General features: G+C 47.4%; 1 protein-coding gene across 2 annotated transcripts in view; it reads left to right on the top strand.

The window, feature by feature from the left end:
* Positions 1-25004, top strand: part of PITHD1 (PITH domain containing 1) — an 87735-nt gene that overhangs the window by 24602 nt on the left and 38129 nt on the right. For both annotated transcript variants that reach the window (XM_069622387.1, XM_069622388.1), the window contains 2 exons: positions 3644-3748; positions 5099-5207. In XM_069622387.1, coding sequence (XP_069478488.1) covers positions 3644-3748; positions 5099-5207 — 214 coding nt within the window. The remainder of the gene's footprint in view (positions 1-3643; positions 3749-5098; positions 5208-25004) is intronic.

Genomic DNA, 25004 nt, shown 5'->3' with positions numbered 1-25004 from the left:
GCCAGGGAGGGACCAAAAAATATCAGTGCCAGGTAGCATTTTAAGAGCGTTCTGGACACTAGGAAGAGGACTATCGAAGCGAAAGCATGGGACGCCTGGGTTGGTGCGTCTAGGGATGATGATACTAAACCTTTCTAGGAGATTGCACAGCGCGGTCCGCTGTATAAATACAACCTAGACATCCTGGTCAGTAGTGTGCCTGACAAGGCTTGGCTGGAGCATTTCTCTTCCTTGTACAATGCCGGATGTGGGGAAGAGCCTAGTTGGCTAGTTGCCATGGGCAGTCCCGAGAGATTGGGCATTGGTGATGAGATTAGTATTGTTTTTTCGGTGGAGGAAATCAAGATAGCTATAAGTCGTCAACGTTGTAATCGAGCACTGGGCCCAGACAATGTCCCGGCAGACCTGTTCATCATGGCCCCCATTTTGGCCCAGGGTTTTAATGCTATCTGTGTGGGTGGGGCTAGACCTCCCTCATGGTCAAGTGCAATCATCCAGCCAATCTATAAAAAGGGCACTAGGGCTGCGCCCTCCTCATATAGACTGATTTCACTCTTAGATTCCCTTTTTAAAATGTTGGGCCGTGCCATTCTGGCTCGCATGGAGGACTGGATGACGAATCGTGAGTTTCTTTCCTGGGTTCTGTTGGGTTCAGTTGGGATCCAGGTCAATCTTTATCAGATAACCGCACATTTGCTATATGTAAAGGAAGAGCCTATTTCTCTGGCATTTATGGACCTGAGTGCGGCTTTTGACAAAGTAAATCGTGGCAACTTATGGGAGGTGCTCAGGTCCTTGAATTACCCTACAGCTCTGGTGAATCCTTTGGCCAGACTGCACAAATCTACGCAGACAAGTGTAAGGAGTGGCGCCAATGGACACTGCACAGGTTTTTTCCAGGTGGAACTGAGCGTGTGCAAGGGCTGTGCCCTGGTGCCTCTCCGTTTCTGCCTCTACATTAATGGACTCTCTAAACCTCTTCTAAACTCCTCTCCTGATGTACCGAAGTTGGGCAGTCGCTCTCTCCCGGTTTTGGTATATGCGGAAGACTCAGTCTTGATGGCACGCACTCCGAGAGCCCTGCAGTCCCTTATTTCTGATTGTGCTGCCTTAATGGATGGGCTAGACTTAGTAGTGAACGCAACAAAGTCAGCTGTATTGGTCTGTTGGAAGGGAAGGCATAAGGGTAAATGCAGGGCCATGTATTGCAAGAGTACTGTAATCCCCAGGGTCCATTATTTAGAATACCTGGGGTCAGATTTCCCACCAGCTTTTGTGCCTCCGCTCGTATATCTAAACAGGCTGCACGGTTTAGGCAGGACCTACAGGGCAATGACCATGATACAAAGCAAGACCAATTGACATACTGCTGAAACTGTATTAAGGCAAGGTGGCCTCTGTGGCCAGATTTGGTATGGAGTTGTGGGAATGCTAACTCTGTCAAAATAGCAAAGGACTGTTTCTTTAAGAAACAGCTGGGCTTGCCAATGTCTGCTCGATATTTTGGAGTGTGTATGGAATTGGGTTGTAGGCCAATTGGGTTATTGATTTCTGTGCAGCCTTTCCTGCACTTGCTCAGGCTTTGGGCCAATGGAAGAGCTAAGACCCAGGTGGTAAAATCCCATGACTCAGCCATGTCATGAAAGGCCGTCAACATTGCACATCTGTTTCCACCCGTTAGTGTGTTATCGCGAGGTAAAGTAAATCTGCGAACCACCCGTTTCTACGAGTATGTGGGCACTATCAGAGAGAGTGATGAGCTGCTGAAACCAAAGAACAGGGGGTTAATGATGATCATGTCCCCGGGTGTACAGAAATACTTGCTATGGGCTAAATTCCAGACAGACCGTGTACTGATAACCAGGGCACAATTTAACTGTGTCCCACTAAGGGCGGTGGTGGCAGCTTGGTCTGAGGTTGATGTAATCAGTCTTGCCCTTTGTGCGATGAGCCATACGAGGACCTAGCTCACCTGCAATTTTTTTTGTCTTGCGTATGCTAGAGTGAGAGGTGCCGTTTTATGCCCTTATTGGCTGAAATAGGACTTGTGCATATCGGCCTGCTTTAATATATCTTCTGTGGGCCGACTCGCCTCGTGTGGGCTGTCCTTACTTACATACCTAAAAACTGCACTTTATATGTGAAAATGCTTACTAGGAAACATGACCGGATAAATGTATCCGGTTACGATTTGTCTCTGAGCTAGTGGTTTTGTGATAATGTTTTTAGAATTCGCATTCTGGTTTTTGTAGTTTTTTTTTATTTTTTTATGGAATGTAAATCATATCTCCGAAATAAACATGATGATGATATATTGCTTTTTTGGTATATTTTCTGATTTTGTGACCGTATTTTTAACCCCAATGCAATAGTACATAAAATGTATGTATTTTACAATATATTTGGCCTCATTAGAAGTTTGGCGGTCTGGAAATAAGTGTGCCGGCAGCAACGTGCCTGCTGGGAGTTCAGGCCCCTACCGGCATTGTTTTCACTGAAGCACCAGCACTGTTAGCAACGGTGCTTCAGTGACTCCTTTCCTTTGGAGTCCTATGTGATTCCACGGGAATGGCGATTTACCGTTCCACCGCCTGCCATGATATCCTGGTGGCACTGGGATGTCAGGCGGCCGGAAACAGCTTTACGGGGTCAGCAGTAGCTTGCCGGCAGGTTTTACCCCTGACCTCGTAATGAGGCCCAAATACTAAAGCCTCATTGTTCTGCCACTGCCACGCTATCATTTGAGAATTGCAAGTAGCTCGATGAACACGCTGCTATTTCATGACGGTCAAGTCTTCCTGCATCTCTCATCGGAGGGCTGTGGAAAAGCTTCCTTAACAAAGACAAAATAAATAAAGTTGCCGTCTTCTCAGTCTAAAGACCCCCCCCCCCCTACTTTTCCATTGCTCACTATGCACCTGTCGCAAATACTCGCTCAGTCAAGTGCTTAACCACTTCAGTCCTGAATGGCCAAAACGCAATGTAACCAAGCATTTGAGCGCTCCTAGGAAGGGAACAGAGAAGTCCTAGTCACTGGATAATGAAATGTTTGACAGACCTTTCAAAGTTACTCGTTCACACAGTGACGGTCTGAGGGGACCCCCAGATTAGCAAATGGAGAAGACCCATAGGTACCCCAGCCACATAATCACAGAACCTGACTGCATTGCATACCCTGCCTCTGCAATCCATTAGAAATAGCATCAGGACTGGCTTATGCTCAACTAATCACTGACAAAGCTACTATCCTGTATCCGATGGAGGGCATCTAGCATGCTGCGGGCCCCTCTCATACTGCCTCACTCCTGGTTTCACTTGCGCTTTGCTATGCACTGTGACCACTTAGATCAACCGCAGAGTCCCAATGCCAGACTTTTAACTTTCTGCAGTTCGTACTGTACCTAAATCACAGACTTGCCTTTAAGGGAGTGACTGTGTCTAGACGGTGCCTCTTAGTGGGAATGCTTTATTCATCGCCTGTCAATAGTCTCGCCACCCCACTCACCCCCCCCCCCTCACCATCCTGAATTTGTTCTTGATTGTTCAACCACCACTACCAATATGTTAGACACTGGATTCTTTGGAGCCCAGTCCTACCAGCGTTGTCAATGGTTTGAATATTCCTTTCATTGTTTTCTTTTAGGTACAAGAACATTCCTCACATGAGCTTTGATGACACAGCGCGGGAAGCAGACCAGGAATTCATTCTTAATAAAGATGTCACTGGAGAGCTGGAATATCAAACCAAGTATGAGGCACCCTTTTTCCATAGTCCTTGTTTTTCCTGGGGCTGTTTGCAGCTGGCATGACACCACAGATTCCGGTGGGGGCTGGTTTTCAGTAATGGAGTGCTGGAATGGGGTATAGTAGGCTGCTGTCTTCTCCTAACCGTTCCCTTCGGTTGCTAGTTTGCTCCAGCTGGCTCTCTTGGGGTCCTTTTTGTTGTCGGTGATCCCTTCAGGCAGGGTTGCTGTGACCTATTCTCTAGAGGTTGGTTTGACGAGGGGGGGGGGGGTTCTCTTGGAGTTCCTTGCTTTGCTTGAGGGTTCCCTTGGAGCTGCTGCTTTGCTTGAGGGTTCCCTTGGAGCTGCTGCTTTGCTTGAGGGTTCCCTTGGAGCTGCTGCTTTGCTTGAGGGTTCCCTTGGAGCTGCTGCTTTGCTTGAGGGTTCCCTTGGAGCTGCTGCTTTGCTTGAGGGTTCCCTCGGAGCTGCTGCTTTGCTTGAGGGTTCCCTCGGAGCTGCTGCTTTGCTTGAGGGTTCCCTCGGAGCTGCTGCTTTGCTTGAGGGTTCCCTCGGAGCTGCTGCTTTGCTTGAGGGTTCCCTCGGAGCTGCTGCTTTGCTTGAGGGTTCCCTCGGAGCTGCTGCTTTGCTTGAGGGTTCCCTCGGAGCTGCTGCTTTGCTTGAGGGTTCCCTCGGAGCTGCTGCTTTGCTTGAGGGTTCCCTCGGAGCTGCTGCTTTGCTTGAGGGTTCCCTCGGAGCTGCTGCTTTGCTTGAGGGTTCCCTCGGAGCTGCTGCTTTGCTTGAGGGTTCCCTCGGAGCTGCTGCTTTGCTTGAGGGTTCCCTCGGAGCTGCTGCTTTGCTTGAGGGTTCCCTCGGAGCTGCTGCTTTGCTTGAGGGTTCCCTCTGAGCTGCTGCTTTGCTTGAGGGTTGCCTCTGAGCTTCTGCTTTGCATGAGAGTTGCCTTGGAGCTGCTGCTTTGCTTGAGGGTTCGCTTGGAGCTTCTACTTTGCTTGGGGGTTCGCTTGGTGCTGCTTTGCGTGAGGGTTCTCTTGGTGCTGCTACTTTGCTTGGGGGTTCTCTTGGTGCTGCTTTGCGTGAGGGTTCGCTTGGTGCTGCTTTGCGTGAGGGTTCTCTTGGTGCTGCTACTTTGCTTGGGGGTTCTCTTGGTGCTGCTTTGCGTGGGGGTTCTCTTGGTGCTGCTTTGCGTGAGGGTTCTCTTGGTGCTGCTTTGCGTGAGGGTTGCATTGGAACTGCTTTGTCATTGCTTCTTCTCTTGATGCTACTTTTCATTTGGGGATCTTTTTGATAAGATGTTCCTTTTTCAGTTTCTCTTGTTTGAGTCCTATTTTTTTGATGCACTTTATAACCTTTCCTTCCAGAATTGCACGGTTTTCTAGTGTTCATCATCTCTCCATTCATATATCTAAAAACTTTGGGGCAGAACAAACAAAGATCCTGTACATTGGCCTGAGGGGAGAGTGGACAGAGGTGAGTGCTCACCCTTGGATGTGAGTGGCAAAGTGAGAGGGAGCATGGCTGAGCAGAGTTGAGAGGAAATTAATGCTGGGCGCTGACGGCAAGCTTCGATGTTATTGGGTGGGTGGACTGAAGACTGGTCTGGCTGCACGGTAGACCATGCAGGAATGCCTGTGTATGGTGGGAGGTAAATCTATGGTGTGTTGGCAAGCATGGGGCCATCCAGGAGCGACTTGGTGGTGGGGACAGCTAGTCATGGCTGTGATTTTGTGGAGGGAGGCGGTGCAACTGCTGCGGGTGGTTGTGATCAGGTCAAGTGGACGACTACAGTGTGTTTGGCAGGTAAAGTACGTTCTAAGCTGTAGCTGTGGCGTGAATCCCTTCTTTGCTTTTCTGAACTGTTTTCCAGACCCGTTTCCTCTCTGAATCCCAATCTAAGGCCTCACTAGCGATGTGACAGTGGTTGGGGGGGGGACGCTGTTTAAATGGGGTGCGGGGGGAGCAGGGATTGTGTGTACGGAAGGTTTATGATGGCTTGGGGCAGCGCCTGTTTTTTGCCAGCGTTGCTTGATAGCTACCATATTTGCAGAACATTGTACCCTAGAAACCAAAGTTCTTAGCGTATGCTGCAAGTATATACTTACCTGGGTGGTGGTGATGCTTTGAGTCTTTTCGCGTTGCCTGGAAGTCTGTCGACTCATACTCACTTCCCAGGCTAGACCCTGAAGGGCCAGACTCCATAGGTAGGGAATCTGGGCAGCACTCAAGCACTCTTTCATGAGGGTGGGCTCTGAATTGTGGCTCCTTTTACGAGAAATGCCTCCAAACAAGCGGTTTGGGAGGGCTACTAGGAGATTTATTATCCCGACTGTAGTAGTGTGGGAGGCGTGGCCAGTGTTGCTCTGAGGCTGAACTCCTCTTACAGTCAGCAGCGTTATTCTAATGGATTCTTTCCTCCCATGGATTACTAGTCTTTTTCACTGCCAGGATGTCCGAATCCTTTACGCACCCCGCACTAGATATGGACGTCAGTCCCTTCTTTTCATGCACTCCGTTCGCTAATTAGGAACGCCTTTGTCTAGCTTTTTTCTCTCTAACTATATTGCTTGGGCGAGGACCATGACACCCAGGATTGCAGGAACCATAGGCCCTCTGGGAAAGGGCGCGGAAACTCTTCACTTTTGTCCAAAGGCGAAAGGTGAGGCTCTGCAGTCTCGTTCAAGGTCACACAGCATGGACCGACGCTCCGAAGAAAGGGTGGCTCTGCACAAGGAAAAAGAAGTCGCCGCTCCAGGAACTCTCCAGAACAGCTGGTGCAGGTACCATTTGCCACCCAATCCTCCACCCTTGAGGAATGGGAGAGAGTCCACCTGAAGATGTTGCACATCTTCGCCAAGGCACCGACAGCCACGGCCTCTGCGTCTGTGGCACTGGCAGTGGCGCCGTCCGGTCCGGCACTGGCACCGGCAGATACCACTGCGTCTTTTTGCGAATGGCTGTGGACCACTCCCACACACCCTTGTGCTCTGTCCTGGACCGGAAAACATCTGCGGTCTCTTGGTGCCTTCAGACCCTGGCTTTTGGCGCCAAAGCCTCGGCGCCGCTTCCGACTTCGCCATCGATGGTGTTGATCCGTGTCGAGTCTCTGGGAATACTCCCCACTCCCCATGTGCGCCTTTATGTTGAAGATGTACGACATCTATGACAAGGAGGGCATCCGGGTTCTCTTTGGGCTACAACCTCTAGGTTCTAGGGAGAGGAGTTCTACGGGGAAAGTGAGGATGTGCTGGGACTGGCAGAGGACCTGCAGGTCGCCAATAGCCTCAACCCCTACCCGTAGATGGACATTTGCCAGCTCCCACTCCAGGAAAGCCTTAAATGGCATTTCAGTGATTGATTGGCTAAGGAGGGCAGTACTCTGGGGCTGTTGGCTCCATCCAGGAAAAAGGTTCAGTACGAACTATGCAACATATTGGGCCATGCTGCCAAGAAGCAGGAGCTCCTGCCCTTCAATGTGGCAGTGGATGCCCACATATTGGAGGTAGTGGACAGGGAACCTGGAAAGAAACACTTCCCCATCCTGTCAGTCCCGGTGTTTCTCTTCTCCCATTCATCATCAGAGAATTTGGTGGTTCATGCCACAACGGCTAGCCTGAAGACTTCTTCTACCTTTACCTTCCCCTCCCCACCCTGCCACCGACGGGGAAAGTAAGAGGTTTGAAGCAGCATGGGGTAAAAAGGTTTATGCGTGTGCCAGTCTTGCACAGTGTGTGGTAAACGCCTCTTGCGCCATGGCGAAGTTCTCCTTCGGCTTACTGATGGCAAGGAGGCGGCATGTCAGATGTTGCAGTCAGGACTAGGCACTACGGATTGTTCATATCCATGGTCAGGTGCCACGTTTGGCTGAGATTGTCCGGTCTTGTGGCGGATGTTCAGGCCAAGCTGTTGGACATGCCTTTCAATGGCCAAAACCACATTGGAGCTAAGGCTGATGATGCCCTCCAAGAGGTCCAGTTGTTGAAGGCAACGGCTAAGCCTTTGGGGCTTGCCGCGCAACAGCCCTCCACACAGTCATAATCTTGAGGCAGGTGTTTTCGTCTCTCCATTGCCTTTTCCACAAGGGGCCAGGGTCGGACTGCCTCAGGAAGAATGCAGTGCAGATGCCTCTCATGAAGTCGAGATAGATGTTAAGTAAGAATTTCATAAATGTGAATAATCTTCCTGACCTGTCTCAACCCGAGAACATTTTGCTAGGACTTGGTAATAATTTTTCCTTGTCCCTAGGTGAAGGGGAATCTTTTTCCCTTCTCACCTAAGGTGACCTTTTTTTGTCCCTCCATAGTGTTTGTTTGTTTATTTATTTGTATTGCGCACCAGACCCGAAGGTAGCAGGGCGCAGACATTACAAGGATGTTCAGAGCTTAGGTTACAGAAATAAATTGCACATGTAGATATGGCACGGAGCCAGGCAAAGGGTAGCCATTACAAGTCATCCTAGGTTACAACAATAAGTTACAAAGTCAGATATAATGGAAAGTCTGACAAAAGGAGGTGATTACGTATTTTTACAAACAGAAATGGGAGATCAAGCATGGGCAGTATGTCTAAGACCTAGTAGCTGCGTCTTGGATGGCTAAGTACAGAGAGGTGAAAGTGGTGGGCCTTAGTGGTCAGTTGTCTTGAGCCAGTTAATACAGTTGAATCTGAAGTTATGGTCTGATTGATCTGCTCGGTGTGGGGGCAGCAGCAAATTCCAAAGATGGGCCGGGCCGCTTTGACAGGAAAGCTGCTGCCCCCAAACTTTGATAGTTTAAACCTGGGAATAGACAGGCGGTTAGAGTTGATTAGTCTTGAAGGTCTAGTAGACGTCCTTCTGTAGAATCTCTCAGAGATTGCGTGATTGGAGTTGTAATTTCCTGGACTGTCTGTAAAGTACTATGGCAGCACACAGGATTTAAATGCAGTGGTTTCCTTTTAATTTCTCTTTCATGCACTTGGGTGAACTACTGTTCCCAAGTATTAAATGGGGATTTCATCCCCCTTCATATTTTATATAGTGACCCAGCACACCCCACCTTATGTGGGGATCTGGGGAGTTGCACTGTATCCCCTTTCTCTCTTACCTTTTAACATTTCGGTTACATTTGCAAGTTGACTTTAATGGCTGGTTGCAATGAAACTACTTTTATGCCTCTTGTCATTATTACTTCGCCTTTTCTCGTTTACTTGTTGTTTCTTGGGTCTGCTGTTCTAAGTGGGAAAGACCCGGGTTGAAGTTTTGGTTTTGGCTGGAATTCTTTTTTTTTATTGTCCACTTAGGCTCCAGAGTGTCTGAGAAGGCAGGGAGGGGTCCAAAACTATGCAGTCTTTTGCCTTTCACCTTGCCTGAAAGTAATCAGTTCCCACTGGGGGCTGGCTGTCCTGATTGGACAGCCAGACTGCCCCTTTCTGTAAACGGCAGGGGGGGGTTTGAAGAAGTTGTGCTGTAGTTCCTGATAAACACGCCGGTCCTGGAAGAGGAGGATGTTGAAGTGACGGCTGTAACTGTTTCTAGCTACTGGAGAGCCTGCTGTGTAACCGGAGCCTGATGTAACCTTTCCAAGTGACCTGAGGGTCCCGATTCCAATGACTCCTACCATGAGGCTGATGAGAGAACCTGCAAAACGACCCATCCCTCGACGTGCTGTGACCTTGCTAGGCTGCAAAGCGCCAGTACCAGGGGGCTTTGAGCCTGAGTGCAGTGCATGGTCTTGATGTTTGAATCCTGCTGAAACTTTGGTGGCCTCCTGCTGGACCTTCAGGGATTCGAATCGCATCTCCAAAGTTTCCTCACCAGAGTGCAGGACCGAGAGAGTGAGGAGAACCCAATCAGCAATATTCGTTCTTCATCACGCCTCCTGTAAAAGGGTGCCAAATCCAGAGCCGTGAGAATCGGAGAAAAATTCTTTGTTGGAAGCCTCCCCATTGATGACTGTTGCCAGTTTTACTTCAGTGTCCATTTCTTCAGTCTCCAGACCAAGAACCCAAGCACGGGGTCCTGTGCTGCTGCATCCTGAAGGCATCCACCCAGAAGCTCTTCCTTTCTCCTAAGGCACTGTCCTGGCTTGGGTAATACTTACCTTCAGTCTTGTGTGAATCCTGTGAGGCTGAGGGGGTTATTTGTGTGGTTGGGAGTTTGCCCATAAATTTAGCCCTGGCCTAATGCTGGAACGCATATAGGGAGCCTTCTTTGAGGTCCCTGAACACTTTAAACTAACTCTGAAGCTAGTACTTACGTGTGTGAAGAGATATCCTCTGGAAATCTGAGTTTCCTGCAACTGAACCTATCCTGACATGCCTACAGCTGGCTCCTGGACCACTAGGGTCCCTCTTCTGCCTCTGAGAAAACTCATCTATAGACTAGGGAAGAACTTTAAAAGACATGCTTCTGTTTGGAAAATTATAACAAGTGTTTAAAGTACTTACTTGCTAAGAGGTTAGTAAGGTTAGTATGATCACTGTATCTCTGTAAGAGAAGTAGTTACAAAGTGTGAGTTTATACTTGCCTTTGAGTTGCATACTACACCTCTAAAAAAGTATATACGTTATTTTACTTACTTTGAATGGTGTTTCCCCCCTTTTCTGAAAAGTGTTGGGTACTGTTTGATCATTTCTAAAGGGAATGTGTGTAAAAGCTTACCAATAAGGTTTACCTACCTTGAATAACAGATCGTCATTCCTTAAAGTGTATTATTGGGTTTTGCTTTCCCTGATCTGCTTTTAGTGCATTTCTAAAACAGTCCTGGAGTTATTACTCGTCTCTGAGTTGCTTGTAAGGTATATGGGCCTTTACTGACCTTGAATAGCTGCGGGTCTTCTAAACTTATAACAGTGGGTTGTGCTTTCCCTGAATTGCTTTGTGTTCTTACTTGTCCTTGAGTTGCTTGTAGTCCCTCTGAAAAGTATAATAGCCTTCTTACCTTGAATAGCTGCTGCCTTTCTTAAACTGTAAGGTTGCTGGGTTAATTCAAATAAGTTCTCTTACTTGCCTGACTGAAGTCACTCTGTGTGTGGTTAGAAGAGTACATGGTAAATTACTCACCTGTTGGGTTGTGCTTTCCCTGAATGTGTCCATACTAATCATTGAATAGCGTTGGGCTTCTAGACCGTATACAAGTTAAGTTACTCCCTCTGAACTGTGTTCTAGAAAGTAACATTGTTGTGTAACTGTATCCATTCTTGACAGAGGAAAGTTACGTATGTTTCAAGATATTCTTGTAACAAGTGTTCTAATAAAGTATTTCTATAATTGAATACCACTGTAGATTATGTCCAATAGGGTCTACTACACTTGAATTACTTATTGTAATCTACGGGATCACTCTAGACTTGTAAGACTGGTGCTCTGCATCTTCTGTCTGGGCATGACCATCCTGTCGGGGATCACTCTAGACTTGTAAGACTGGTGCCCTGCATCTTCTGTCTGGGCATGACCATCCTGTCGGGGATCACTCTAGACTTTTAGGACTGGTGCCCTGCATCTTCTGTCTGGGCATGACCATCCTGTCGGGGATCACTCTAGACTTGTAAGACTGGTGCTCTGCACTTTCATTTACAGGAAACCTTCTTTTGAGATGATGCAGATTCAACCATAACTCTGAATACTAGACCTAGTGGGGTGGCTCGAATTGAGCAGCCTGCGCATCTGGGATTACCTAGTGTTACACTGCTGAACGCTCTTGGAGGATAGGTTTTAGTGTTTTGTTTGTTTTTATTAATAGTTGATGAGGCCTTTTCTAAGACGTGTGGTTTAACATTGTTTCCCCCATTGTGGGAACAGTTTGTTTTCTATTGATACTGTGTTAATGCTAAAGTGGTGTAACTCATTCTGGGTCACCAAGCTTTGAACGGGTCGGTCTGTGTGCAGATATTGATTTATAAAGTCTTGATACAGGTGTATTCCTTAATAAATAGATTATATTTTATACATATCTGTGTGTATAGTCTAATACTTGCCATTCTCCTTTGGTGGCAATTATACTTTACACCAAACTCCTGATCTCTAAATTATAAGCCTGTGTGCTCAGCCTCGCTACCAAGTCAGTTTGGTAAGAAGACCGTTGCAGGTCTGCTAGGTTGACTTCCCACAACCTTCATGAATGGCCACGCTAGTTCTATCATCCAGTGGCCTAATTTGGCTGTGATAGAGGAACAGCCACTGGGGGCCAGACAGTGGGTGCTCTTCTTTGCGTTGTTGTACCTGTACTTTATGCATAGCCTATTATAAATGCACGACTAAAGATACCGAGTTGCAAAGAAGGAAGAAAATGTATATTGGATTGGCTCCTCGCGCCATATTAACAAACCACTTGAGTTGCTTCTAGTACTTGCAGTGTATGGTCCAGAGCACAATGAAAGTGATATTCTTTCTATCTGACTTTGCTTCTCCTTACCACTACTGTATGCTCTATCATGCTGTGCCTATTTGAATAACGTTTTACAGCACTGCACGCTCAAACCTTTTTTTTGTTTGGCTTGTGAATCAAGTAGACGGCTAACTGTGGTATGCACTCCAGGAAGTGGGGAGGGCTTTGGTTTAAAATTCAGCAATAGCAGGAAGCCCAGTCAAGACTGCTCCGCAGCTCGGCCCGTCATGGCTCCATCTCCAGCAGACGAAGTGTAGGTGGGGGAAGAGGGCTGTGACTTATCAGTGCACTAGGCTAAAAGGTGTGCTCGAAGGAAGATGCTAGGAGGTCATGCCAGTGCAGAAAACTGTCAGCAGTGCAGTCAAATCGGGAGTGAAAGGAAGTTGAGGGGGACAAAATGGCATCATTTGTGATTTGAGATAGCACAGGTCACCTTCAAACGATGTGGTAAATGCACTTAAAGGTGTTCATGTCTTTGAGTAACCTTAAACCCTCTAAAATGGGGGGTCCAACAGGTACCCTATGTATCCCTGGGCGAGTAAGATTACTTGTTTTTGGGATATGCTAGGCTGAAAAAAAATACAGTTTAAGGAAAATCAATTTTTAGGTGCTTTGATAGTCCCACCTCCTGGGTTTTCCAGCCCGTCCACTGCAATTACATTAAGGATCCAATAGGAGTTCAGCCCTTAATATATTGGGCTCGATTATGCAAGAATAAACATCTGCCGTGAACCAACTGTTTGTAGAAGACAGCACGACTCTGCTGCCTCAGGGCCCTCCCCTGCTGCCAATTCAGCCAGCTGCTGATGCAGAACGGCGACCACGGCCCAGCCTGTTCACATGACGTGGCCCATTTCCAGGACAACATCCAAACCCTGGAATCACCTGCTGCTTGCCTCCCTTTGTGTGGGTTGCCACCCAAGGTGCCGGTTTGGCACTGTGGCTCTGCTACGGCAGGCCCTAATCTGCTCCTGTCTCAGCCACCAGTTGGTGCCACCCAGCCACCGCAGCCCCGACTTGGTCACGTGAAGCGTCTTAACCGAACGGTTTACCCATATAGTTGTCTGACTTGGATGACCCACTTAAGGGTGCTCTGCCTTTCTTGGTTTGTGTCTGATTGTGCCCCGCACTCACATTCATTCTTCTCTTCTCTTCCCTCTTCACCTCCTCATCTTCACCACCATGTTCTCTCCAATTCCCACTAGAGTTACTCCCTGTTTCTTTCCCACCTCCCACCTCCTATCATGTCCGCAATGTATCATATCTCCTCTGCCCATCTGTCTACATAGATGTTCTTCCTTTCTTAATCTCGGTCTTTCAAATACCCGTTCAAATACCCGTTCTATCTGTAATGAATCCCATTCTATCCGTGACCTTTTCTTTCGTTGTCAGTTACTTTGATTTAACGAGACCTGGATTACCGATCACACCTTTACGCCTGCGTCTTTTCACACTTCTATCTCCCATTTCTCCCAGACCGCTCAGGCCGCGCTGGCAGTACAGGGTTCTTCTATTCTCTTGGACGCCTGCCCCTCCTCCTCCTTGGTCTCCCACCTTTTTCCGCATTTCTGTACTATTTCTCCTTTTTCTATAAACCGTTCCTATTTCCTTTGACTATCTATTGGCCTCCTGGCCCGCTCACTGATTTTCATGGCCATCTTGACTATCATTTCTTCTACCCTCCTCTTCCTTATTTTCTTCTCAGTGACTTTAATCTTCCTTTCTCACTACTTCCACTGAATGAGATCTCTTATTGGCTTTAATCATTTAGAAGTGCACTCGGTGCAGCTACTGCTGGGCTGCAGAGCTGTGTGCGAGCGCTCCATGAAGGGAGCAGTGAAGCCTTATTTCTCTGAAAAGCTACAGAATTCTGCTGCCGTGGTGACAATGGTCAGGGGAACTACACTGTGTCCCTCCTTGCTGTTTGTCCCATTCTACAAAGAGGAAGAGAAAGCAGCATTAAGCCCTGACGCAGCAGGAAGCGCACTACTAGTGCTTTTACTGCAGTTAGCGCAGTAGTCGCATTTTGTAGTTGATCCTGCAGTAAGCAGATTTCTTAATGGCTTCGTATGCGCTGAGGAGTAAGGCAGCCCTTGAGCCAGCATTAAACTCCAGGGGAAGAGTTTGTCTTAGAGGAGCAGCGAGAGCATGTCACAAGTGCACCCAGCTTCGGTCTCTTTCAGCTATTCCGCGAGACAGTGAGATGAAAAAAAAGAACTATTTTCACAACACTACTCTTGGTAGGTTTGAGTTGACCAAGGCCCAGATCACTCCTCTGTCTGTTCCTACTAGTATTATGGACATAACTCAGGACGGCTCTGAAAAGATTATTGTAGAATTGCACAGGCTGAGTCCAGGGGTGGATCTCATATCGCAGGAGTTGGCACAGAGGGGTTTGTTTGTTTAGTATTTATTATGCGCACCAGACCCTGGAGTATAAGGGCGCAAAAGGTAAGAAGATGTACAGCTTAGAGCACGGTTACAGGTTAAAGCAGGTTACAGGATACAACGGTCATTAGTTACAGGCGTGTAATACATGTAACAGGTAACAGTCCAATGGAAACAAGTTCATGCATTCATTTAACATTTGTTGTCGTCAACCAGTTGATCACATTTTGCCTGAATTTGGTAAAAGATTGTTCTAGCCTCACAGTGATGGGTAGTTCATTCCATAATTGGGCCGCTTTGACTGGGAAGCTAGCTCCGCCTAAGGTGGCAAGTTTAAATCGGGGTACTTGGAGGCGGTTGGTGTTGGCTAGTCTGGTTTGTCTTGTGAAGTGTGTTCTGGTGAATCTGTCCTTTAAATATTGTGGGGCTTTATTATGAAGTGCTTTGTATGTGAGGGATGCGGTTTTGAGTCTGATTTTCTCTTGGGTGGAGAGCCATTTGTATTTCCTTCTTGTTTCTGAGATGTGTTCTCTCTTTGGAATGTTCAATGCAGCTTGGAGGGCATTGTTTTGCTGTATCTGAATTTTGTTAATGGTGGATTTGGTGGCTCCTATGTACAATGCGTTATAGTAGTCTAATTTGGAGATGGTTAGGGCTCTGGCTCTTAGACAACTGTGCTGGGATATAAATTGTTTTCCTGCTCTAATTAGTTTACATGTGTAAGCTGTAGATGAAGCTAGGGAATTTACCTGTTTGGAGAATGATAAGGTGGAGTCAAGGTAAATACCTAACGTTTTTACTTCTTTGGATACTTGTATGCAGTTTCCATCGTTGATGAAAGAGGAGTAGTTTGTACTTAGTTTATTAACGAGGGAAGCGGTTCCTAGGATAAGAAGCTCAGTTTTATCATCGTTCAGGCATAAACCGTGGGTTGCCATCCATGCCTGAACGATGCTGTAAATTTTGTTCACTAGAGCTAGATCCTTTTCGTAGTCCCCTGTGAGTGAGAGGAGGATCTGGGTATCGTCAGCGTAGTTGGTATACGTGATACCCAGATGGTCCAGGTCATCAAACGGACTTAGTGAAAATTTTATATAGCGTTGGTGAAACGCAAGATCCCTGTGGCACGCCACAGGTGATGGGGTCTGCAGCTGCTATAGGAGAGAAGACCCTCATGGTACGGTCACTAAGGAATGATTGGATCCACGCTATAGCCTAAGTGGAGAAGTGTGCTGCTGTGTCGAGGTGGTTGCACAAGATTTTATGATCCACTAGGTCAAATGCGGCAGATAAGTCTAATAGCAGGAGAAGTGCTGGTTTTCCAGAATCTCGTACTTTGTCTATTTGGGCTTTTACGTCAATCCATGCCGTTTCTGTGCTGTGCAGTGGACGGAAGCCGGATTGACGGGAGCCAAGTAGTTGGTTTTGTTCCTGGAAGTTCTGTATTTGGACATATGCCACCTTATCCAGAATCTTCAAGAGGAACGGTACAGTAGTAATAGGTCTATAATTAGTGGGTATAGCCGGGTCTAAAGTTGCCTTTTTAAGGAGAGGGAGCACCCAGGACTCTTTTAGATTGCTTGGGATGGTGCCCGTGGTGAATGAGGCATTGATCAACTTTGTGATGAACGGTGCTAGGTCTCGTGCGGCATCTTTTATGAGTTGTGCTGGGCAAAGGTCTCCTTTGCAGTTGGACGGTTTTAGACCAAGTATTACTTTCTCCACCTCTAATATAGAGACTTTGGAGAAGTGGAATTGGGCGGTTGGTTTAGGGTTTTTTGAGCATTTTGGTAGAGGGTAATGTGGCAGTGGCTAGGGTCTCTCATTTTAGTTCTATTTTCTTTTGGAGGTTTAGGACTTTGTTAGATAATGCATGCTGGATTTCGGAACACCATTTTTTGTCTTTAATGCAGTTATCCTGAGGCGTTATGGGGTTTTCTAGTTCTCTAAGTATGGAGAACAATTCTTTAGTACTTGAATTGGCTTGTGTGATTCTGTTGTTATAGGTCTCTTGTTTAGCTGAGATGATTTCTTTTTTATATTGAGATGAAATGTTAATTAATTTCAGTTTATTTTCCGGAGTGGGGTGAACTTTCCACTTATTTTCCCATTTCCTTTTTTCTAGTCTGAGATTTTTCAGGAGCGGGGTGAACCAGTTATTCAGGTGGCTCTGTGGTTTACTGTTTCTAAGCTTGAGCGGAGCGATGTCATCAAGGGTTGTGTTCATAATGTTATTAAATTCTTCCACTAAGTCTTTAGGGTTTAGGTTGTTAGGTAGCGCGTTCAGAGTGGGCAGGATACCGGGAAGTAGTTTGTCTAGTGTCATATTTTTTTTGTTTCTGGTAAGTGCAGGTGGTGCACAAGGTTGTTGCAGTTTAGGGATTGTAATGTCCAAGGAGAATAAGATTAGATGGTGATCTGTCCATATTTGAGGTGAGATGGTAGGGGTGGAGATTTTGCAGTTATGGTCAGCAATCCAATCTAGAGTTCTCCATCTGATATGCGTAGGCTCAAACACTCTTTGGGTGTAGCCCAGTTCTGTCAAGATGTTGGATGCTGCTATGGCTTGTGGGTCATTGGTATCATTGCCAATATTAAGGTCACCGAGTAATATTGATTGGGGTTGCTTATCTCTGGCACCATCTTCTCTGATGGACCTCGAGAAGGGCCCATGCATTCACCGGATGAGTGCTGAATGATCTGGCCCCTTCAACACCAGGCTGTGCCAGGCGGCTGCCCTCGAATTCAATCGAAAAATGACCAGATCTTTTTGGATCTGGTTCCAACATCTTATCCAGAGAGAAGTCTAGAGTATATTTCTAATAAGAATTACCACAATATGGCGCCAGCAGCTTCTTTAAGCTGTCCACATATGAGGGCGGGGAGTCTGGAGTTTATTGCAGTCAACATTGATGAGAACATTATTCCACGCCCTGGTATCAAGTGCTGGTAGAGGGATTGAAGGGATACAGCGACAGTCCACGAAGGCATTCCACGAAGGCAGTGCAGGAGTGCGACTGGCAGTGGAGGGGACATGGGCCTGAGATCTGCAGGTGGCCAGATAACCAGTGTAGTTTCAGCCAGGGGTTCAGCAGGGGAGAGGAGGAGAAAAACCAGGTGCTTCCGGAACTGGAGATGGTTCTCAAGTTTCCGTGAGGCAGGGAGGCTGTTCCAGATGGCGGCCCCACCTGAAGTGGTGAGAGTATATGAAAATATAAATGATAACATATGTGAGATTTATGAATTCAAAGCAGAGTTTTATAGAGGGCTTCATAACAGCAAAACATTCTGGGGAAGGGAGGATGCCTTTTTATGTTTGAACCGTCTAGTCCCCTGAGTACTCTGGAAGAGCGCACATCCCATCTGAGGTCATTTGGGAGGCTGGACCTTTAGAGGAGGAAGTATTATGTGCTGAGCATGTTCAGTCCCTGTGTCTGGTTGGGAAGACTCTGGTTGGTCCAGCCTAGGAGCCCTGAGAGGGAAGCTGTGGTGATTATTAACTCTGAAAGTAATGGGGCATCTTCTATAGAGGCGGGAGATATGGAGCTGGGCTTCACAAAATGAGGAGAACCCAGCCTGGTTTACAGGTGCGGAAACCTAAACATCTTAAAGGTACTAAGCCCAAAAGGAACTTTCTGCGGAAGCTGAGGTCTCGATTGGTAACTACACAGGATAAGTTGCAAGAGGACGAGACACTGTGTGAACGCCCTAGTTTAAAAAACGAGCAAAAGGAAAAAAGGGTAAATAAGCTAAAAGATGCCCCAGTGGTACAGGCAGCGGCTTTTCTTTTACCCGAGGGGCGGGAGTCAGTGATGGTGATCGACGATTTTTCCACATATGAATGATGATGGTGAGGGTCAGCGAGATCTTGACGCCTTACAGGCAATTGAAAATGACACTTTGGTTCTATTGTCAGAAGGCCTGAACCCTGGCAGTGATGCTCTCCAAACCATTAGTAATTCATAAGGTCCTGTATCCTTAACACAAGAGGTCTATGATGATGTCGTTTAAGGATGGTTTCCTGGATACATATAATAGGATCCATGCACAGAAGCCCAAGGTGTAAGCGGCTTTGACGCAGGAGGTTGTATACGGCTTTGACGCAGGAGGGTGTATACAATGTTGATGCAGGAGGGTGTATATGGCATTGTGGCTCTTGAATTGATTCTAAGATCAAATTATATAGTTGTGTTAAATGGATCTACTGTGTTGTATCTTTTGGCCAATATCCCCTCTTTGAGGAATGTCTATTCCAGTGACGTTGTTTTGATTGACTTTCCGACACCCAAAGGACTGATACTATGTTTGTGCATGTTAGATCTACGTTTTTTCCATGACCTAATGTGGTTTGAAGTGGACGCAATTTTAACAATGGTTTATGACCTATTTAAATGGCAGAAACCAGAAGTGTCTAAATCTTGGAAGGGGAAGGGGTTGGGGATGTGATTGGAAAATGGGGGGCGGGGTGAAAACGATTTTTATTGATGATTCTCCTGTGTGAGAAACCTGAGGGTATCTTCACTTCTACTCCCCCTGGATCCTCTTCTCAGGTGGACAGGCAAAAGCCATCGCTTTTGTATCCTGAGCCTGGGGGTGGAGAAGTGAGGGAGGATCACCTGTGTGGAGGGTCCTGTGGGATCGGGAGTGGGGTGCCAACAGGAAGAGGCATGGTTTGCCCCTTTCCCTATTGAAGATCAACCTAAGCCAGCTCCCCTCATATTCCCACATTTTACATCTGACAGTTCTCGGGACGCGGAAGAGGCGACTGAGAGTAATGAACACTAAAAACACATGTCATCAGTCTAATACTGGGACGAAGAAGATTTCTGAAGAGTACTGGTGAGGGTCAGGCATGTCCCTTTTTTATGATCGGCAAGCCCAATTAAAAATCCACATCTGCAACCCGTCAAGTGGTTGCAGGTGTATACATGGAGAACTAGCGAACAGCAGGGACAGCAACAGGGAGGCCTGTGCAGGAGAGACCAGCAAGGGATCCTTTCTGAGGAGTCGGCCGTAGTGGGACTGGAGAAGGAGCCAGGATGCCGGCCGACATTGCGGAGGGCCAATGGAGCCTAAGGCAAGCAAGACCATTGAGCTGTCGTAGGTGTGGGAACCTCTGTGTGCAAGTAAGCAGCTGGAAAGCAGCTGAATCTGAGAACGAGCAGGACAGAACAGAGGAGACTGTCCGCGTCCCTGCAGAGAAAACAGTTACCAACGTGTGCAAGACTGCACGCAGCATGTGAGCGAGACTCGCAGAGGCCGGCCCGCCGACCTGAGAAGTAGAAGATAGCAGCAGGAGCCGCTGGGAGGAATGCTGAGGACCAGTGAGTGTCGAGGAGAGCCACTCAAAGCTGGATCGCGGATAAGTAACTAGGTATCAAATTGAACGTAAACATGAAACTAATCTGAACTATGCATTTCGAATACCGGAATGAATTAAAACTAGAGCTGGAGGTGCCAGGGAATTCATGGGTAGGGATGAGACAGAGCCGGGCCTGCGGGTCAGGCCTGGCTCTAGGTGCCCACCACGGGCTAGTCCAGAATACGGCCATATGCTTTCCTTTTGGAAAAGCATTTTCATTGAAAAGCATTTTTTAAATTGATGAGTGTGTGTATTTGTGCCTGTTTTTAAATGTATGTGCATTTCCTGATTCCCAAACTCCCTCCATTCTGCTGGGTGTTTAATGGAATGTTAACACTTAAAATCACACGTGGAGACGGGGGTCTCTTTTGCATTTCCGCACTTCTTGCGGTCACATGGACTGCTCCCTTGGATATCTGTGTAACCCTCCCTAGCGCTGCAGCGGACCGGCGCAGCGGGCACGCCTTGTGCGAGCCCGTCCGGGACCGTGCAGGCCCAGAAGCTCTGCCCCTCTGCTTGTGAGCCTGCTACGACCTTGGGCAAGCGGGATGCTATTATCGCGCTAGCACCTGCAGTGACTTCTGAGCCCCCTTAGTCTTTTAATACTACATCTGCAGGGGTGACTAAGTTGGGTCACTTGAACTGCCTTTTATGCAATGCAAGATCTCTGGTCGTGCATGCTGCAGACTGCTACGCTCTACTCTCTTGATTCTAAACCTGACTGTCTGCTGGTTACTGAAACTTGGTTCACGACCTCATCTGGACCAGCCGTAGCAGCCATGCTTTTGGTGGGATGATATTTTGAGGGCAGATTGGGTAGCTAGCCATCCTGGTGGTGGCATTGCTTTTATATACAAGTCTTCTTTTGTTTCTATGACACTACCTTACCACCTATTTTTTAGGCTGGAGGCACTTCTGGTACGCATGACTATTTCCGCCTCTAAGACTATTTATTTTCAGTTTAGTCTATCGTCCCCCTGGCTATGATGCTAGATTTGTGGATTCATTTACGATCTGGTGCAGTCTCTCCAGCTTCAAAATGGGGACCCGTTTATTGTTGGTGACTTTAACCTGAAGCATAATGACCCCTTAGACAAAATGGCCACTAAATGTATCACTGCAATGGAAGATCTTCTCCTAATGCAGTTTGTTACTGCTCCGACCCATACTTGGGCAACCACTTGATTTAGTTTTTGGAAAACTGAAGACAAGCGTCCCCAACCAGCACGATCCTCCCCGCAATGAGAGACAATAATGGACTCTATCAGGATGGGAATAAGGCCAAGACAAAGTGCGGGTGAGCGTAAATGGGAGTTTATCAATCAGAATAGGGCATGCAAAGAACTCTGCAAACTCCGAGAGCACTCTGTCTGACAATAGCAAAGACAGGCGTATATATTTACAAAAAACGTCATCAGAACCTACATACTATAGGGGGCACAAGTTCAGTGGGATTGGGTGGCGACGACTAGCTATAGGTGCTGCTGCGATGTGGTTGGCCGCGGCTGGAGGACGTCACTGGTCAGCCTCGTGGGTTGGGCTGGGCCTGGCAGGTCGGCTGAGTTCATCCGGGCGGTGTTGTTGTGCCACTGTGGCCAGTGTCAGAGATGAATGTCTTTTCCTGACTTATTTGCCCTAGGCCATGCACACCGCAGTCATTCAGTCATTGCAATATCATCTTCTTTAGTAAATCTTCCAATAGGTGATTCTACAGGTTAATGCAACACAGGAGGAATGCACCTAGAGCGGGGTTTGATGGCGATTCATCAGTGCATGGTTACCAGTGTCCTGTTGACCGGGTACCATAGGTCGTGGGGTTGGGTCTCAGGGCATGGGACAGGCGGTACATGTCATCATGTCTTGTTAGAAGTCATTATGGATGTGTTGCTGTAATGTTGCCATAATATTGGGTGTCCTAATTTTACAGGGGCCATTAACCTAAGGTGAGCCGGTGGGTCGTGGGGCTTAAGAAAGGGCGCCTCTGGAGTTGTGTTTTCAGGCTGAGGTTTACTGCTGGGTTGTAAATAATACAGGTGGCGGGCCGTGGCCTTGGGTGCTGCAGAGGGAACTACAAATCTTTGAAGCGGCTCCAGCCTAGTTGGGGGAGGTGGAGCAGCGCGGCACAGGCCTCTGCTTTCTCGTCTGGCAGGCTTCGCAGGGAGGGAGGGGGAATGGCCTTGCACGTGCTCACAAAGGTCTTTTCCTCGTGTGTTGCTGATTTTAGGCGGAAGTAGCATTAACATTCAAATAATATACAATACTAATTGAGTCATTCTAAAGTTCACGTATTAACATTGTTAATGTTTCTCATATAACCAATTTGAGCACATTACTCGTACACTATGTTTTTAACAACTACAACATTTTGTTATATGCTTATACATTCGTGGTAAGGGAGGTAGTAGTGAGGTTGGTGGAGCGCATAGAAACGACTCGCCACTACAACTGACGGCAGTGGCACCTAATGGGCTTGGACACACACACACATGAAGGGTGCATTTTCATGCACCCTTTACACGAGCCCTCAATATGGTTGCATTTGTCTTTCTTTGCACTCTAGCAGCATTAGTTCGGTTATGGCGCGGGACCGTGGGGTGTAATCTTTTCAATGATACGCATAACAAATAACCCCCCGGGACGCTTTTACTATTTGCGCGTAACTGCAGTGATGTGGGTGCTTCATTCCTAATGCCATATGAACATGCATTCTGCCATATCTATACATTTTACAGGTTTTTTAGTCAAAGAGGTTGTGGAGAGAACGCGTCCATCGCAGGTAGTTTTGTCATTAGTATTTGGGAACTTTTGCTTTTATCAAAGGATCATTTTACAGTTCTTTTTCCACCCAGGCTTCGCTGGCCGGGTCATGTTGGGAGCAGTGATACACTGCGGAAGGTGAAATGTTAGTGTTGGTATCTTACACTAGCTCATGTCCGTCTTGTTCGTGGGAACGGGCTCACAGCGGATCTGCCAGGGAGCTGCGGCCACAGGGATAATTGAAACTCTCCAAAGGTGGGGGCCGCGCTGCGCCGGGCTCACACCATCTTCGTTAGACAAAATGGTTTCCGAGGCCTAGCTAAATTCAGCAGGTTTGGTCAATGTCTTCGGCAGGTGAGCCATCCACCACCTGGGCCCTGGTGGTAAGAAGGGGACCCCTGAAAAGCCATGGCCCTCACCGGGGGAGGGGATGTAGGCAAGGGGGGTCTTTTGGACCAATCCTCCCCTACATTTCCCCCCTTTCGTTACTTAAGTAACTAATTCTTTAAATCCTCCAATCTCCTGCACTCTTCCTCGTCAATTACTGCCTCATCCCATGCAGGTGTGCCTTTTATGGGCATCCATGCTCTGCACACCCCCCTCAGGCTCTCACCTCTCCTAGCATATTCATCTGGGGTACAAGTCAGGTATATACATCCGCTCCCCGCTTCCAAGTCTACCCATACCTCCTCGTACCATTCTAGTATGCGGGGCTCTTTAATGGTAGTATGCCACAATTTATCTACTATATCCTTGTCGTGATACCTAGGCACTAGCTGATATCTCGGTGTGTCATCTGTTCCTGTTTGTACCTGTACTTCCTGCATAGCTTGTATTGTACCGCGGGTGTTGCCCATTGTCACCATCATCATTGCACCATTCGGTACTGCGTTAGCACAACATCGAAGACCCACCTGGCACAGGCAAAAAATAAAGAGGAGGAACACTACAGCCGGCATCAAAAATTTCACAGTCATTCCCAGCCACGATGGAACCCAGGAGAAGATATTGTCGAACCACGTGCTTTCTTCTGCTCCACCTTCCATTCTCATTCTTTCTCCTAAGTTATGTACTGCTTCGATCACATGGGACAGGGAGCCGTTGTCTGCGTCTTCGGAAGGTACGAAAGTGCAGCAGGCACTTCCGATTTTTCGGCAAACACCTCCATCCATCGCTGTCAACAGGTCCAGGACATACCTGTTTTGCATGGTCATCAGCCTTAATGTTCTCTGTTCCACTTTTTTTACGTTGAACCCTCATCCAGTGTCATTTGACAGCTGGATCAGCTCCCAACGTGTGATTTGGAGTCATTTTGCATTTGCTTGCGCCTGGATACTTGGGATGAGTGAGGCGAAGAATGTTTCTGCAGAGCTGAATAATTGATACCTATCCGGGATCTGTGCCAGCAATTCTGACGATGCCTTTGATATGTAGTTCGATGATCGTCTGTTTCGGGACAGCACCCCTTCCTTGTTCCCTGAAGATAGGACATATACTTGTGGCTCTACAGTTGGCTGGGCCGCACTATGTTGGGTGTTTTCTCGCATCTTTTTGCTCCCATCAATGTGGCTTTCCGGGATTACCATTAGTGCTGATTGCAGAGTGGCCATCGAGCAGCTGCCACTCCATGATTGTGGGAGGTGCAGGTATGCCTGGTTGCCACATACCCAATACGTGTCCATGAGGGCCGCTGTCCCTTTTCTTAGATCTGGGATGGTGAGGGTCTTGTTACAGTTCTTGTTTGCCCCCATGGAGGCTTTCCCTTCTCCTTTAAAACACAGTTCATAGTCTATTTCCTTCTGCAGCTTGAAGGGCTTTTCAATGGCCGTTACCCAAGTTAGTTTTGAGATGTGTTGCTTCCATACTGGTGTGCATGTTTCTTCTATCCATTGCAGTTTCTCTGGTGCCACACCCCTCAGTGCTTCAGCCTTACACATTACTTCTTCGTCCTTCCACTTGTTGTCTGAAAAAAGTGTCCCTTGTATTATAAAAAAAATGGCTCTTCCAGACATACCACTCCTACTGTCTTTGGATAGCAGGTTTTCTCGTTCTGCAGCATTCTAAAAGTCACTTCATGTGCCTGGAAGGTGTTCTTAATTCTACACAACGTGAGATGAAGGAGACACTGGGTATCTACAATAGGCAACTCTTTGGGTAACAATACTTTGGGCGTGCCTGAAGCATGGGGAATGAGGGAGCAGACATAACAGCTCTCATTTGTTGTTTGCTTAGCTGTTACACTCATATCCGCTGTTAGGGCGAATTCTCTGTTTAGGCTGAATTTCCTAACCTAGTGAGTCCCCCAGCAGCTTTGCTGGATTTCTGGAGTTTGTTTTTTTCCATCCTGCCAAGAGTGAGACTCTTTTCTCCCACTCTTGGACATATATGTGTGTAATT

The sequence above is a fragment of the Ambystoma mexicanum genome, chromosome 11, assembly GCF_040938575.1.
Source record: "Ambystoma mexicanum isolate Mex_15411 chromosome 11, UKY_AmexF1_1, whole genome shotgun sequence".
NCBI lineage: Eukaryota > Metazoa > Chordata > Amphibia > Caudata > Ambystomatidae > Ambystoma > Ambystoma mexicanum.
Note: the sequence above shows the minus strand (reverse complement) of the source record. Positions and strands in the feature narration are given on the sequence as shown.